We start from the raw sequence: 15,230 nt of genomic DNA on the forward strand, positions 1-15,230 counted from the left end.
TCAATATATATTAAAAAGATAATCAGCAGTATATACCACAAAAAAGGCTCTTACCTTATCCCGCTTCAAATTCTGAAGCTCATTCTTTAGAGCATTGATCTGATGCGCGGTGTGCTGTTGCGAGCGCTGCAAGCGCGCGTGCTCGCGTTGCGCCGCCTGCAAGCGTCGCAGTTCCTTCGACATGGTGTTAACTCGACGCTCGTATTCTTCTTTCACCCGCTTCAGTTTGTCCGTCGGTTGGGATGATTGGGATGCTGTAACCGATAGCTATTAATTAAATTTCTAAAGGGCAACATAATAATTATGTCTTTAATATGACTTATATTTATAATAAAATATTAAGAAATGTAAGACTAATTGAGAACGTCGTGGAGCACGGGCACAAGCGTGCGCTTGTAAGCGCAATGGCCGTGGGTTACATTCCCACTCGTTTCCCTAGTAACGAGGCAAAGCGCAGCGTTGAGTCTGCCACTTTATCTGCAATGCTTCGAGAATCGAGCGGAAAAGGGGGATCAGAAGTGTCTTAACACTGTGTTATAGAGGGAACTTATCCCTCTGTTTACCCTGCTACATGCTGAAGCTACAAAAATATATAAAATAAAACTTTTCTTATTACTAATTATGAACAGAGTAATAAAGTGAAATATACATTAAGGATTCATGCTTTATTGATCAATTATTCATTCATAATTACTTACTACTCTATAATTCGACTTTTTTTTCTAAAATTTCGAAAACCATTTGATATTTCAAACACTCGATAATTCATAATATTTTAAGGGTCTCCTGAGTTACTAATTTTTCAACACTTTGAAAAGCCGACTGTATTTTCAAACAAATAACAACATGACACTATATCTTACCCAGTGAAGCCAACACCTTATCTTTCTCCTCTCCAGTAGCTTTGATTTGAGCATGCAGCTGATCTAAACGCTGCTCATAGTGAGTTCTTAAAGCAGCTAAACGCCGCTGGGAAGCCTCCAACTGCTCAACTAGTCTTGCTTTAGTGTCTATATCTTCGCTTAATGCTGCCAGTTGTGCTGTTAGGAGGCGTTGTCCTGTTCAAAACAATCAAAAAATATATTGCATGTTATAAGTACATCTTTATCATATTTCATATATCTATTGTTAAATTCTTTTTTATATTATTCACATGTATTTAGAGATGTTGTGTCGTGAGAGAAAGAGATGTATGAGGAAGCTTTATTCTTTAATTCGGCGGAAAATGGAAAACGGAATGTCTTTCTTCTTTGGCTCGAGCTACTAGGTTACCTGTGTGTAAAGCGTAAGTCAAAATAAAAACCTTTTCTTTATTATTTCTGCTGTATTACTAATTTCGTTTCTACCTTTAGCTTCAATATCCTCCTCTGAGTCACTACCCTCCTGGTCTTGATCGGCTTCATTATCAGACGGGTCGGAGTCTCCTGCACTCTCTCCCTCCGCCCTTTCCCTCTCTCCTATAGGCTGAGCTCCGGAGCCCTCAGTTAGTTTACGCTGGAACTCCAATTCACCCATACTTCTTGCTAAGAGTTCTTTTTCCTATAGATAATAATATAAGTGAGATTTGAATAATAAATTCTAAAGTTATTAATTATATTATACTCATATAATAACGTATAAGGAATGTCTAATACAATTTGATGATTTTAAATTTTGATAGTGTATGGACATAAAACATACATTAGTTTAAATATTTGGACAAAGAAGTTCCTAGTAATATACCGATTATTTTTAGTGTTTTCACCCATGACGAAATATGTAAATATTATTCTACATTAAAATGAAGTTTATAATCATATCCATTTTCAATATAAGACATTTTTAAGTATAGCTTTAACAAACAGTTCAATAAACAAGATATAAATAACCTAACCATTATAAAAAAGATCTATTGAACAAAGTAAAAACAAAACACATAAATTTAAATACATGTGGACCATGTAGGTGTGGGCACAAGAAACAATAAGTCGAATATCATAGCAGCAAATGACAGCAAAAAACAACGAGCTAGCAAAACATCTTAAAAATAAAGTACCTAATATTTTATTTAAAGAATATACTCGTATATCAACCTATAAAGGAAATTAATTGATAATACTGTGTTTATACATGTTTGTTAAAACTAATATTATTTAACCACTTCAAGTCAATTATGAATAAGTGAGAAATTAAATGGCCGAACAAAAAAAAAACAAGCCATCAGTAATCAAAGATTGCACTTCGCTTACTCATCGCGTAATAACAATATTAATTAAATATTCCAACCGAGTTTCGCTATACAAGACTTTGTTATAATTGAGTTTCGTTTTAATACAGTTAAGGTAACAGTATCTACATTGAAAAAGTCTTTGTGAAAGAACGTCGAATTTTAAATTATTCATTAAATTTGGAACACCTGCGTTGTGGGCGGAAAAATAATCAATATGCTATATTTCAATTGATCGTTCGAGCTCACTCCTACAAAAATTCTTTAGGAGCAATTTTAAATTACAATGTATTATTAAATGTTAATGCTTAAAAAATTAATGTTATATTTATATTTTTAGAATAAGTTTTATTTTGGTTAGAAACATACATTGATGTGTGTTAATAAACAGACACTGTGTACAAAATGTATATATTTTAGCATATTAATAATAAAATATTATAAAGCTAGAGTTTGTTTGGTTAAGCATGCTTATCTCAGTAACTACTGATTCTAATTGAAAAAAATTTGGACAGTTCACTTAACGAAGAAGGCTTTTTTTTTTTATTTTAAAAACTACATCCACGGGCGCATAGTTGCCCGTGCCTTTTGTTATTTTAACAAAGTTCTTTTAATGTGGCGTACTTAATGGACAATTTAAACTGTACTTATATCTACAGCTTATACTAGAGGGGTTGGATGAGACCCCTACCGACAATCTTTTTTTTTTTATTTTTTTTAACATATATTATTATAGTACATTACATATATAATTGTTTTTTATATAATTATTATTTTATACATGTATATAGGTGTGGAATTTTAGATTTGGCCTGGCTTATGCAGAACGTCTTCCTTAAGTTTTTGGATCATAACAACGAGAAGGCTATACCTATATTCTATAATTTTAATAATTTAGATATAGCCCACTGTACCTGCGGTACTAATTACTTCGGGCACTTACAAGGTATTATGCGTTATACACAAATCATAATTGTTTTGACTTAACAACGGGAACGAAGTCACAAAAAAAAATCTGTAATAAATTTAATTCAAACAATAACTACGTTACCACTTCAAGGTAAAAATATTATTATAAGTTAAAATACATACCTTATACAACTCCCGTTTAGCATCATCCAGTATAGACGAGGCATCTACTAAAGTCGAGTCGTGGCGTGTTCTCTCTCTCGCTTCCCTCTTCCTACTTGCCTCATATAACGCATTCGATTCCATCAATTGTGCTCTTAAATCCTCTATTTCAGTAACGTAACCCTTGAAAATATTAGAAATGTCGTTTTATTAGACAATTCTGTTACATTTTTAGATATTTTATGAGACAGAAAAAATGTGCTAACAAGTTTTATACTAACTAACGAATAGAAAACGATTAATTTTAATAAAATAAAGTTAACTAATTTTATTACTTTCAATATCATATTAGAATGTAACAAAAAAAATAAGTAATATCAAAACACGTACCTGTACTAGCGCAGTCAAAGAACAATCGGCAGCATCTGGACTACCGTCCTTCGGAGCCCAATTGCCCAAGGCCTTCTCCGCCATTAGTTCACTATTTCTGGCAGACAGTTGCTCTATAGTTCCTTGCATAGCTTTCACTCTCCGTCTTAGTGATTCTACTTCAGCATTAAGTATCGCATTCTCTTGGACAACATCGCTCCAGCCTTCTTCACCGTTTTCTGATACAACTCTTTTGCCCTTTAGAAAAATATAATCAATAAAATTACCTAGACATGAAAAGATAGAAGCCATCATTAATATGGGGCGAAGAATGGGATAGCGTAAGACAAGGTGCGGCGTTACATTTCGCCATTCAACACACTTTGTCTCGAATTAGAACTGAAAGTAGAAATTATAGTTTTTCAGCATTCAGTTCTCTCTGCGTACCCTGGTATGCGGAAGCTTTAAAAAATATGGAAGCTTCGAAGGACTGGTATCCAGTAAACATTCTTTCATGTCATTATTTTCATACGGATGGGTTTTATAAATACATATTAAGTCTTCATATTTACAAACGGTAATACTTTTCTAAAATTACTTTTACCAACTACAGTTAACCTATTCAATCTATAATAAATAGTATGCTATAAAGATATTTTTAGCTGCCAACTCATTTTAAGCTAAATTGGCTAGGCTATAATATAAAGTGTAAAAAACATAATGTATGACCATAAAATGAGGTAACACACTAAACTAAATTATAGGTTTGGTCCCAATGAGTGCCATTTTATTTCGAGTAACACTGCTTAACTTGCCTCATTTAGTTTTTTATTTCGCACTTGTGGTTATAATAAGGAGTTAGCAATTTTCTCATTTAGTTTAATATGTGGTGTAGGTTTATACTGTATTATTAAGTTATTAATATTTAATGTTCCAACTACTCATAAAATATTAGACTAATTCTGATACAAACAGTTAAAGTTAAAATAATAATCTTTATTAACTAGTTCAGATGAAGAACTGCAATTATTTATAGTTGTTCAGTTCAGCCTTACGCTGTAAAAAAATAAGGAAAAAAGTAACATAAGGAATAAACAAAAAATAATTAAAAACCGTATAATGATATTTTAAAAAAAATAAGCAAAAATGAAGAAGTTCTGAGTTTAACTAGAAAAATTGCACTATTTAAATCCCAATGTTGACAAATAAACAAAAAAGTTACATAGTGAATTTCTCTTGTAAAATAAGTTACCGCGAATCTCTATAATTCGGTATTCTATACAATACGTCGGCAATGTGTAGAATATCAAAAACGTATAGGTAATATGTGAAATATTATTTATTTAATACGATTTGTTTACTTGCTTGCATTTCATGCAGTTTATAATTAATCGACCCCGCAACCATTGCGTTTACTACTGATGCAGTCCAACAGCGCCACGAAAGCTTCAAATTAAATCAAATCAGCTTCACGCTGTATCCCGCACACTTCAAGGGTAGGCAGAGGGAACCTAGTGTTGGGACACTCCGTTCCCCACTTCCCGCCGAATTCTGGAGGCAATGCGTGTTGAGTGGCAGAACTCAACACTGCGCTTTGCCTCGACACCATAGGGAAGAAATGAAAATATAAATTTAAATAAATGTTTCATTTCTTCGAGTGGGGATCGAACCCGCAACCAGTCGTGTGCGCCACGACTTGCCTCACGATAGTTTCAATTATATACAAAAAACAAATCCTTACTTGTTTATACTCAGCCAATTCTAATTGCAGCCGTGCCACTTCATGCCTAAGCTGACTTATAGTTCTGGACGTAAGGTCTTGGTTGACGACGCATCTGTTCTTAATGTTGCGAGCTCGGTTGGCATATTTAAGTGTGTTTAATGTCTCCATAAAGTCCCTGTCACTCGGTGACACGCATGCTATCATTACTGTATTGCTGTTACCTATGGAATAAATATATTATAGTAACTATTGTTAGAGAAAATAACGCTTTTTTTATATGAAAAGCTTCATTTAAAAATGTACTATCAAGTTAGTAAAATATGTCAAATAAAAATTATATTTCTTGACATTTATTAAAAAATAAATACAAGTAAATTATTTCTCACCTCCCAAAGAGTCTTGTAACAACCTCGTCAACTTAGAGTCCCGATACGGTACGTGCAAAACCTTACGTGATTTATCACCCAGAGCCGATATCACGTTACCTAACGCTAGCAGACCACAGTTAATTGATATTCCTTCACGGGCCCGTTCTCCAGTAGCACCTAAAATTATTATTGTCTATAGAAAATAATCATATGTAGAGTCCATTGTAGTGCAGTTTGCTTTGAAGTCGATGGTTGTGCATTTAAATATACGTCTGTTGCTTCATTTTTTAATTATGCAGTAGGCATGCTATTGGTCCTAGCAGCAGGTTAGCCTCTACAGCATCAACGGATTCGGAAAGGCCGATCTAGAATATTTTTTTAGTCGAGTCGAATTATTTCAAGTCGAGACTGTTTTTGGAAAAAATATACGGCATACACACATAAATGATAAATGTTGGATATTAAAAAATGGATCATATTATGTATAGGAAACAATAATAATAAAAAGTTGAGTTTTAAGAATAAGTATAAAATTATTTTATCATATTTAATTATGCGAAAAAAGTTCTTCTGAATCTAATATATAAATTACAAAATCATACCAGTTCGTTTAAGTCGTTCAGATCCAGCAAGATCGACAAAATGAAATTTTGCAGTTAACGTTTCATATTGCTCCGGTGTTTCACCATCAGTCTCCTTATCAACCGCATCTTGATCTGCTGCTAATCTTCTCTGCCTTAGTAAAAGAGTGAATACGGCGTGCGATCGTGAAGACGATGAGTTCATGTTGGTAGCAGCCGTGGTCCGAGCTAGGGCTCCTGCACGCAAGGCACCAAGGGCTTCCTTGACGCCTCTCACAGCACGCATGGATGCACCAACTATACGGACTCCACCGCAACCGTCTTCGGTTATTCTTAACGTTCCCTAAAATAAAGAACATAATGTCAATATTGCGTGGTTCAACAGCATTTGAATTATGACACAAAAAATAGATTTTAACAGGATCTCTTTTTATGATCCATTTTTCTATACTGCAATCTCTTTTCTACCGTACAACCTTCTGTGTATTCTCCAAACAAAGTGACATTGGAGACTTAATGAGTGTTTAACTGGCAATTTCAAAATGTCATAGTAAAAGAATAGATAGAAAACACACACTAATTACTAAAAGACTTGTGGGCTGAACCATGTTTATAGGAGGAGTGTAGAATGGACATTATACTGAGTTTGTATACCTACATATTATTCGTATTTATAATTAAATTTATAAGTAGGCATCGAAAGCAAAATAATATAAAGTAATAATAAAATCAAGTTCAACAATCAACCAGTTATGTTGATAAGCAAGTATTTTTCAAGTTACTAATAAATAACAAGGATACGTATATTTTTTTGCGTTTAACTCTAGCTATTGCGTGTTTTCGATATTGGCCTTCTAAATTTAGCTTCTGAGTTATCTATCTTGTTGCGTGAAACGATAATACATATATAATGCATACTAATATTATTATATTATTTAAAATAACAGAAAATAATGGAAAAGTAACAATTAGTATAATACTAATAGTATTACTTGAGACGGCACGTATTGTGCGGCGGTTCCTCTCTCTGGAGCCCTAGCCACCGATGGCTTGGACCCTTGTCCCGCCCTCGGAAGAGTGGTTTTTTTATATTTTTAAATCTATCTTTTTTATAATAATTTATGTTTAAAAATGTAAAATTGATTCACTAATTTAATAAAAGTATATTCTGTTAGTATAATATACAAATATCGAAATCGAACGACATACGTAAGTTCGATGAACTATCATTGAAGACGAGGCTGGTAGCAATCGACCTTGCCACCTCTGCTCTTTTAATCTTTCTTTAACAAAAAATGAGCTTGTGACAAATACCAGTTGTGACGTTTTGACATTTTTAGGGTTTTGTATCTCAAAAGGCAGAAAACGGAACTCTTATAGGACTAATTTGTTTTTCGTCTGTCTATCTATCATGACAATTTTTTCAAAACATCCAAGTTAATAGTCCCTCGGAGAACACACAAAAAAGCTTCTAAAAATCAATGTAATCAAAAGATTTGATACATTTGTATGAAATTTACCGGGTAATTAAAACCTATAATGTACCTTATACGTATGTAAGTGGCCCTACAAATAGGAAATTTGGCAAGAAGTGAGAGCTAATAGAACAAATAAAGGAAAAATTCGAAATTGGATATTTATTGGTGTATCACAAAAAAACTTCACCGGTTCGTTATATCAATTCATTGTAACAACAAATTTCATACTGCAGTTGTACGTCGGTACGACTTCCGATATTGCAAAGTACCTACTAAAAAAAACTGAAACATTTTATTAGGTAATTTATCGTACATTTATTTGAGTCCGATTCAATAGTCCTATTAATAAAAATCATTCTTTTCAAAAAATATTATTTTAATAATAATCAACGTACGATAGCTTCTGTGTAACTTATAAAACTGGTAACTTATAAAAATACTGAATTACACAAACCTTGGCAAAAGGATCTTTAGCGGGATCTAGCAAGTCTACTATATCTTCATTATAAAGTTCTATAAACTGCGCTTGTACTGAAAACTCTGGAGGTAGTTGTCCTTGTGACCGTGCAGCTTCGGCCCTCTCGTCAGCGCCGGCAAAGAGGTCGCGTATAGCACGAGGTATGATACCTCTTTTGTCCTCTCCCACGTCCTCCCCTTCCCACCCACTTCCCATCGTGTAAGTTTTTCCTGACCCAGTCTGTGGACAGTAAAAAGTGTTAATACAATAAAGGACCTTGGTTAAAGGAATACAATAAGGTATAATTTAAATTTCTTTTTCAGTTTTACGGCCTCTATCTCGCCTATGGCAGGTAGGCAGAGGAAACCTAGAGTTAAGACTTTTCGTTCTCCGCTTTCCGCCGGATGCGGAATTGTGTGTCAAATGGCGAAACTCAACGCTGCGCTTTGCCTTATTATCAGAGCGAGAAAATAAAAATATAATTGTTATATGAAATGTACCATGGTTTTTATAATAATATATTTATTACTGTACCAAAGCTTTGTTTAGATTTGTATAACTTTCTAATTGAAACTATTCCTTCAATTTTCCATATTAGCAAGCAGTAAATACAAACTACGGAAATCATAGCAATTAGCGAGCTTGTTTTTGCAACTGTACTAAACTTTCACTTTCAATTTATTTACATAGACGTAATAATAATACAGTTATATTTTGACTATTTATGTATGTTATGCAATAAAAAGTATTTTTCTATTTTTACCAAAAAAATATACACGAATTTTGTTATTTTTGCTAGTATTTTATAAATATTTTATTAAAAGCCGAAGATTTTCAGAGTACATTTTATCCTTATTCTGTTAAATAAAGCCGTTATAGCAACGGCCTCGTGTTGGGAACATCTAATAGATCCTTCGAGGCTTAACCTCGTTGTAACCAGTCTTGCAATTTTAACGGCACCCGCACCCGCCTGCCGTCTGGCGTCGCCCCGTCTGTTGCGACGAGTATGTCGCGAGCGCGCGTGACAGTAATACGCAACGTGCCATAGAGTATTATTATTTTTTAAATGGAAGGGAATCGTTATTTGCGTTGTCGTTATAGATGTACTAAAAATTTGAAAAATATTTTTAATAAAGATTTATGTATGTAAGTAAAATAAAAATATTTATTTTATATAAACTAATAATGTAATTATATACAATAAAATACAGATTAAAAGTGACTTAACCCGACTGTATAAATATTTCAAGTTACCCTTGACATGCTGTTGAAAGTATTAAATCAACATCCAGAAACCTCTCTAAATGAAACATAAGCTCTACACTACGCAACATTGACATAAAGGACACTCACGCACCGCTGCCTGCGTAAATTATACATAAGGATTCAGGAAATGCTAATAAAATAATGTTGCCAGAATCGTCATTGTATTTTATGCTTGTGCCGAATATTTTTTTATCCTTCGCTTAACTTTTAAAGTTAATGGCAAGACACGAATCGTGGATAGAGTTCCTAAATGATTGATGCCAGTAATGTACGTGTGACGTGTAGACGTGCATAGGCCTTCTCCAAATCTATTATAAGTACATAATAAATATATAAAAAAAATACTTAAAACATATTTACTTAGCAAATTTGAAAGTATCCTGACGCACAATTTTATACATAAAAATAGTTTAACCTTACAATAGCATGCCTGCATAAGAAAGTTAAAGGAATCATTTTAAGCGGCCACACTCCATCTGATATAACGAAACAATCGTGAAAGTCCATCATTACTGAAGATATATGTACGTTGGAATTTAAAATGTCGAGAAAGATTAAAGTGCCTTTCACACGGATTATACTGAAACGACCGGAAATTACACTAGTATAGCCTACGCTATCTCTATCAATAAGTATAATATATACCTAAATATTATTTAAATATGTTTTGTACTTTATTAATTAATAATATACATCTTTATTAATTAATAATTAATAATATTAAATATAAAAAAAACAGCACACGGCCTTTCCATACGATGACCATAGTAAACTCTATGTAAGCGGCCATGATACAATACGAAGCAGACCAACAAGCTATATATGAACCTACACTTATACGTGCATTCGTCACGACACGCCGCACCGGGATCGAGCGGTATTTTTTTTATAAATGGGGATAAAAAAAAGGTTTACTTGACCATTTCATATTAATCGATCAGCTACGAGTTGGATGCGGTAGACGCGCCGCAGCCGCATTGTTGTCATTCTGTCCGCATAATCGTAGTTAGCGTATATATTTGCACATGTTTGTATGTAAACTAAATGACTATTATTGATTGTCTACAAAATAACTAATATACATCTTATTTCTTTTATATTTTTAAGATATTTTGGTAATAATTAGGACATCGGTTCAGATTTCACGTACAGACAAAAAATATTTTACCATTTATTTACATAATAAGTAAAATAGTATATAATAGTACATAGACTACTTGTTTTTGAAGATAAGTTGATAAAATCGGCATTGATTTTGAATGAATTATCTAATCTTACTAAAAAGACAATATATAATACACAAGAATTAACGCATTGTTTTCTTTGTTTTTTTTAGAAATATTTTTTTGACCTGTAGTGTAGATAGAGTCGACTGCGATGAGCAAAAGTTTTAGAAATGTCTGTAATATAAAGTGAAACCTTTTTTCTAAATTTAAGTAAAAAAAAGACAATAATATTAACTACGACTAACTATTATATTGGAGGTCATATAGCATATGCAAATTGTTTGATTTGGTCACTGTTATGTTATCACACGTTATCATTTTATCTGAAACTCAAGGATTATGATGGCAGCGATGATAAGGATTAAATGCATTATTATTTTGAACATCTAGTGTAACTATCGGAAATAGCCTTTATAACTATGGAAATAAGTACTATAATAGTCTTAGTTAATTTGCGTATAATATTTGTATAATCTACGTATGGCGCCTATATAAGATAACGTGGTATTATCATATCACTTGTTCAGAGAGCAACCGTTGGTCGCCAATGACTCATGGCAAGGTGTTTTGGTCACCATGGCTTATGTAACATCTCACATACGTATATTTAAAATATAATCTTCTCAAATGAATTACCTCCATAAAATAATTAAATACTATCACTATATAAACATATCCTAATGAATATATTGTACCTAAATTACATACTGGGTCTACTCGTATCCTCTCTTTTGTGAAAACAGTACAGAAATTGTCACAAATAGACTTTGAAATATGTTAATATAAAGTTTTAATTTTTATTAGTATTTTTTACGTAACGTTTCAAACATCTAAGTAATAGCGAAGTAATAAAAAAGAAACTTATGATTCAAAACTAAAATATTAAAAAAATTGTTATTTGTTTAAATATTAACATTTATCTGAGTAAGATTGAATTTACAATAAATGATTTTTTGTATTGGGATGTCTTATCTACGTCATGATCAACGTCACATACATTTTACTTGCGTTACTGGGCGTCTAACAAAAGTGGCACATAACCAACAGCCGGAACTACGCGACGTAGAACGCTGGAATTAGGATTGTACGTTTCTTCGGGAGTACCTACATAGGGAGGATTTTTCGAAATTTCTACGGAACTAATTTCAAGGGAACGGGAAAAATGGAATTTTCCATTAGGGTTGCAAAGGTCACGAAAACGAAGTTACGGCTAGCCATTACTTATCATTAAAAATAAAAGAGAGAATCGATTCCATATATATTCACCTGCAGTAACTGTTGCATAAAAACAAACCCAAATTGAATTAACAGTAACATCCGTTGCGATGGACATAAAAGGAAACATTTAATTAGTCCCGTGCCAATAAGCGGACGCACATGACGAATAAAACTTTCCATATACTTTTTTTTAACTAATTGCATGATATAATTAGAATTTAACGTTACATGTTGTTTCTGCCGAATTTTCCGGGGCATTGCGTGTTGAGTGCGGAACTCAACGCCGGTCTTTTGCATTAATGCCAGAGCGAAGAAAATGAAAATATTAATAAATAACAATTCATTCCCTTGATTGGGGATCGAACCCATAACTATCACGTTACAGTCAAACCCTTGTGCTCCTGCGCTACGACGACCTCAAACTAAATAATGTAGTTATTTTTCATATAACATTGATCATAATTGAACATAATTTACATAAATATTATATATAACTATTTTTATATCCATATTTGTACTTGATATTATAAAGCGGAAGAGTTTGTTTGGCTACGCGCTAATCTCGGGAACCACTAGTTCGAATTGAAAAAATCTTTTTGTGTTGTTAAGAGGCGAAGCTGCAGTAAAAAGCTAGTTCCTTATAATTTGAAGCCGTTGACCACACAAATCTAGTTGTAGATAAAACAAGTATAGTTGTTACCAGACCCCTCACTATTACGTTATTGCGGCTTCAATTACATTTCCCAACTACGGAATTGTTCAGTTAAACTAATAGTTAGGGTGATAGCTTGAAGTATGTATTTAGAGTTTGATTTGAGGTCAATGGACGTCTATTGTAAGAGCATAATTTTTTTATTTTTTAAAATATAGATTTAAATTGTAATATATTAAAAGATTATTATTTTTTAAAGAATTAACTTTCGTAGAGTCATTATATATAACTGCTACAATGTCCTTTCTTTAGTAAGCTTAGCTTCTTATATTGAAAAACGAGACATCTACAAGAAATGACTATCAATTGATATCCCAGACTCGTCTGATTAGATTAATTTGAAACGCGGTCTATCCGTTACAGCTCACCAGTTACGTCAATAGTCAGGACATCTGCCTAAGGTTGTTGTGAACATTGTGAAAAAAAAATCCTATATATTAACCTATCAAATTATCAATATTAACAATAAAATTTTGTTTGCATTAAACTTGCTTATCTTTTAGGTATAAATTAAATTATCAAAAGTTAACTGCTTATCTCAGCTAAAAGAATTTTAACGGTAGCCTCTATGACATACACAATTTGGTTATTTACTATTAAAAAAATGTATAAATTTATCATTTATATGTATGTACATATATTACGCAATAAAACATAAACAACCGGTCATACGGTACAAGTAATGTAAGAAACAGGTAAGCACACAAAATAAACGATCGATCTTGCTGTTTGCGTCCTTGTACAGTGTTAGCATTAATAAGTGTCAATTTAATGTACGAGTATATACACGTTTCCGCTAAAAGGAACCTTAGAATATTTTAAGAAATATTCAATAAAATATGTTGAGGTCATCAGGGCGCAGTGGAGTGGAATGAACACGGTGATTGTGGATTCTAACTTCGATCCTTACTTGGGGAATAATTTATTTACATTTCTCTGCTCTTGCAAGACAAAACACGACGTAGAGTTCAACACACAACAGGCAATGTCTCAAATTCGTGGGAAAGGTGGAGAACGGAGTGTTTTGCCACTAAGGTCTCTGATTATCTTATTATGTGCGAATAGGTGTAAAGCTGCGGGTGCGTGAACTGTTATTTTGCGTGACCAATATCTAAAGAAAGGGATATTTTTCGAAGAATCAAAGGAAGGTGGTTGATGGTAAAAAAGTAAATTAATTATCTTTAAAGTTTATCAAATATGTATATTTGTATGAAATGGCGTTATAAAATTCATTAAACATACATATGTCGTATCACTTAGAAAATGAAAGTGATATGATGTTATCGATTTACATTTCCGCACTTTGAGTATTTAGTCGCAGTGCGTAAGTTACTTTCGATATCACATATCCACTTGATAGACTCGTATTACTTTATTATAGGTTACTTGCTACTATTACACATTTGGTTATTTTAACAAGATTTTTATATATTGAAGTTTTTCATGATGAGTTGAAATGAAAATAATTTTAACGTATGCTTAAATAAACTTAATATAAAATTATGACTCTATTTCTTTTGGTCGAGAGTTCCCAACGTTCAAAGTTCATTAGGTTTTTTTATAGATCTTAAAAAATATCTTTCTTTATTAAGGCTTTTATAGTTATCATTTTATCAATAGCAATACGAATGACGAATAGCATACAAGTGTCTCGCAGTTCACACGGCGTTTACACCTTTCGTAATAAGCTGACTCAGAATAGATTAAGTCCAACTAAATTTGGGATCATGTCAAGGACGATGGACTCAGACGAACATACATGTACAATGTAAGTACATAATATATTTGTTATACTATAAACTACTTTGATAGGAAATGGTATTATAAAAAAATATCTTGTTATACTAAAATTTTCCATAACAAGTAACTATATAATTATTACCTACTTGGTAGTTGACATTCACTACACAATATGAATATAAAACATTTACAATATCAATGTTTGCACAGTTTTAAGTCATTAATTATTAATAGATATTTACTATTAGAATAATATTATTATACTATAGAAAAAAATATAAAAAAATGAATCGTGCTGTGTTATAATTCACTCTCATAAAAAATATATAAAAAGGCATATTAAACAGTGATTAATCAATGCCAAACCGACGACCTTACGCGCCAAGGAGTAAACTTGACAATCCAGCTACCGCCATTTAGCATGTCGGAAGCCAAGACTACGTGCGTATACATCAAGGAACGCACCGGCAGCCCATTTACGGACAGTGTCGCTGCATGAGCCTTCTTGACTCTAACGTCTCTACGATAGAGTAGTAGGCATTTGATAATTTATTTTATAATACATCTATGGCGAACGTAATATGTTTTATTCAATAGACTATGCAGTTTTGTATTGAATCATTCACATTGTATTTCTTTAGATTATATCATTTCTATCTGTTGACGGTGAAATAAGGGAGGGCAGCTTATATAGCAATCTTTGTCAACTTATTTGGCGGGATTAATTAACATTTTCAAATAAATTATGTTAGATTAATTAGGGTTTTCAAAAGGATTTCACGCTTTATACTGCATATAGCAGAAAGTAAGGATGT

General features: G+C 32.6%; 1 protein-coding gene across 3 annotated transcripts in view; it reads right to left on the reverse strand.

Annotated features, from left to right (window-relative positions):
- Klp31E (kinesin-like protein 31E) overlaps nucleotides 1–15,230 on the reverse strand; it is a 55,196-nt gene that overhangs the window by 16,615 nt on the left and 23,351 nt on the right. For all 3 annotated transcript variants that reach the window (XR_014878337.1, XM_085191555.1, XM_085191556.1), the window contains exons 4-12: nucleotides 8,251–8,493; nucleotides 6,340–6,661; nucleotides 5,756–5,914; nucleotides 5,388–5,590; nucleotides 3,668–3,904; nucleotides 3,299–3,460; nucleotides 1,347–1,539; nucleotides 864–1,058; nucleotides 55–254 (exon numbers count right to left, since the gene is read on the reverse strand). Coding sequence is in view for 2 of the 3 variants with exons in the window: in XM_085191555.1 (XP_085047681.1) it covers nucleotides 55–254; nucleotides 864–1,058; nucleotides 1,347–1,539; nucleotides 3,299–3,460; nucleotides 3,668–3,904; nucleotides 5,388–5,590; nucleotides 5,756–5,914; nucleotides 6,340–6,661; nucleotides 8,251–8,493 (1,914 nt within the window). In the remaining variant the exon portion in view is untranslated. The remainder of the gene's footprint in view (nucleotides 1–54; nucleotides 255–863; nucleotides 1,059–1,346; nucleotides 1,540–3,298; nucleotides 3,461–3,667; nucleotides 3,905–5,387; nucleotides 5,591–5,755; nucleotides 5,915–6,339; nucleotides 6,662–8,250; nucleotides 8,494–15,230) is intronic.

Source organism: Heliconius melpomene, chromosome 10, assembly GCF_056956725.1.
Source record: "Heliconius melpomene rosina isolate 202511_hmr_F chromosome 10, ASM5695672v1, whole genome shotgun sequence".
NCBI lineage: Eukaryota > Metazoa > Arthropoda > Insecta > Lepidoptera > Nymphalidae > Heliconius > Heliconius melpomene.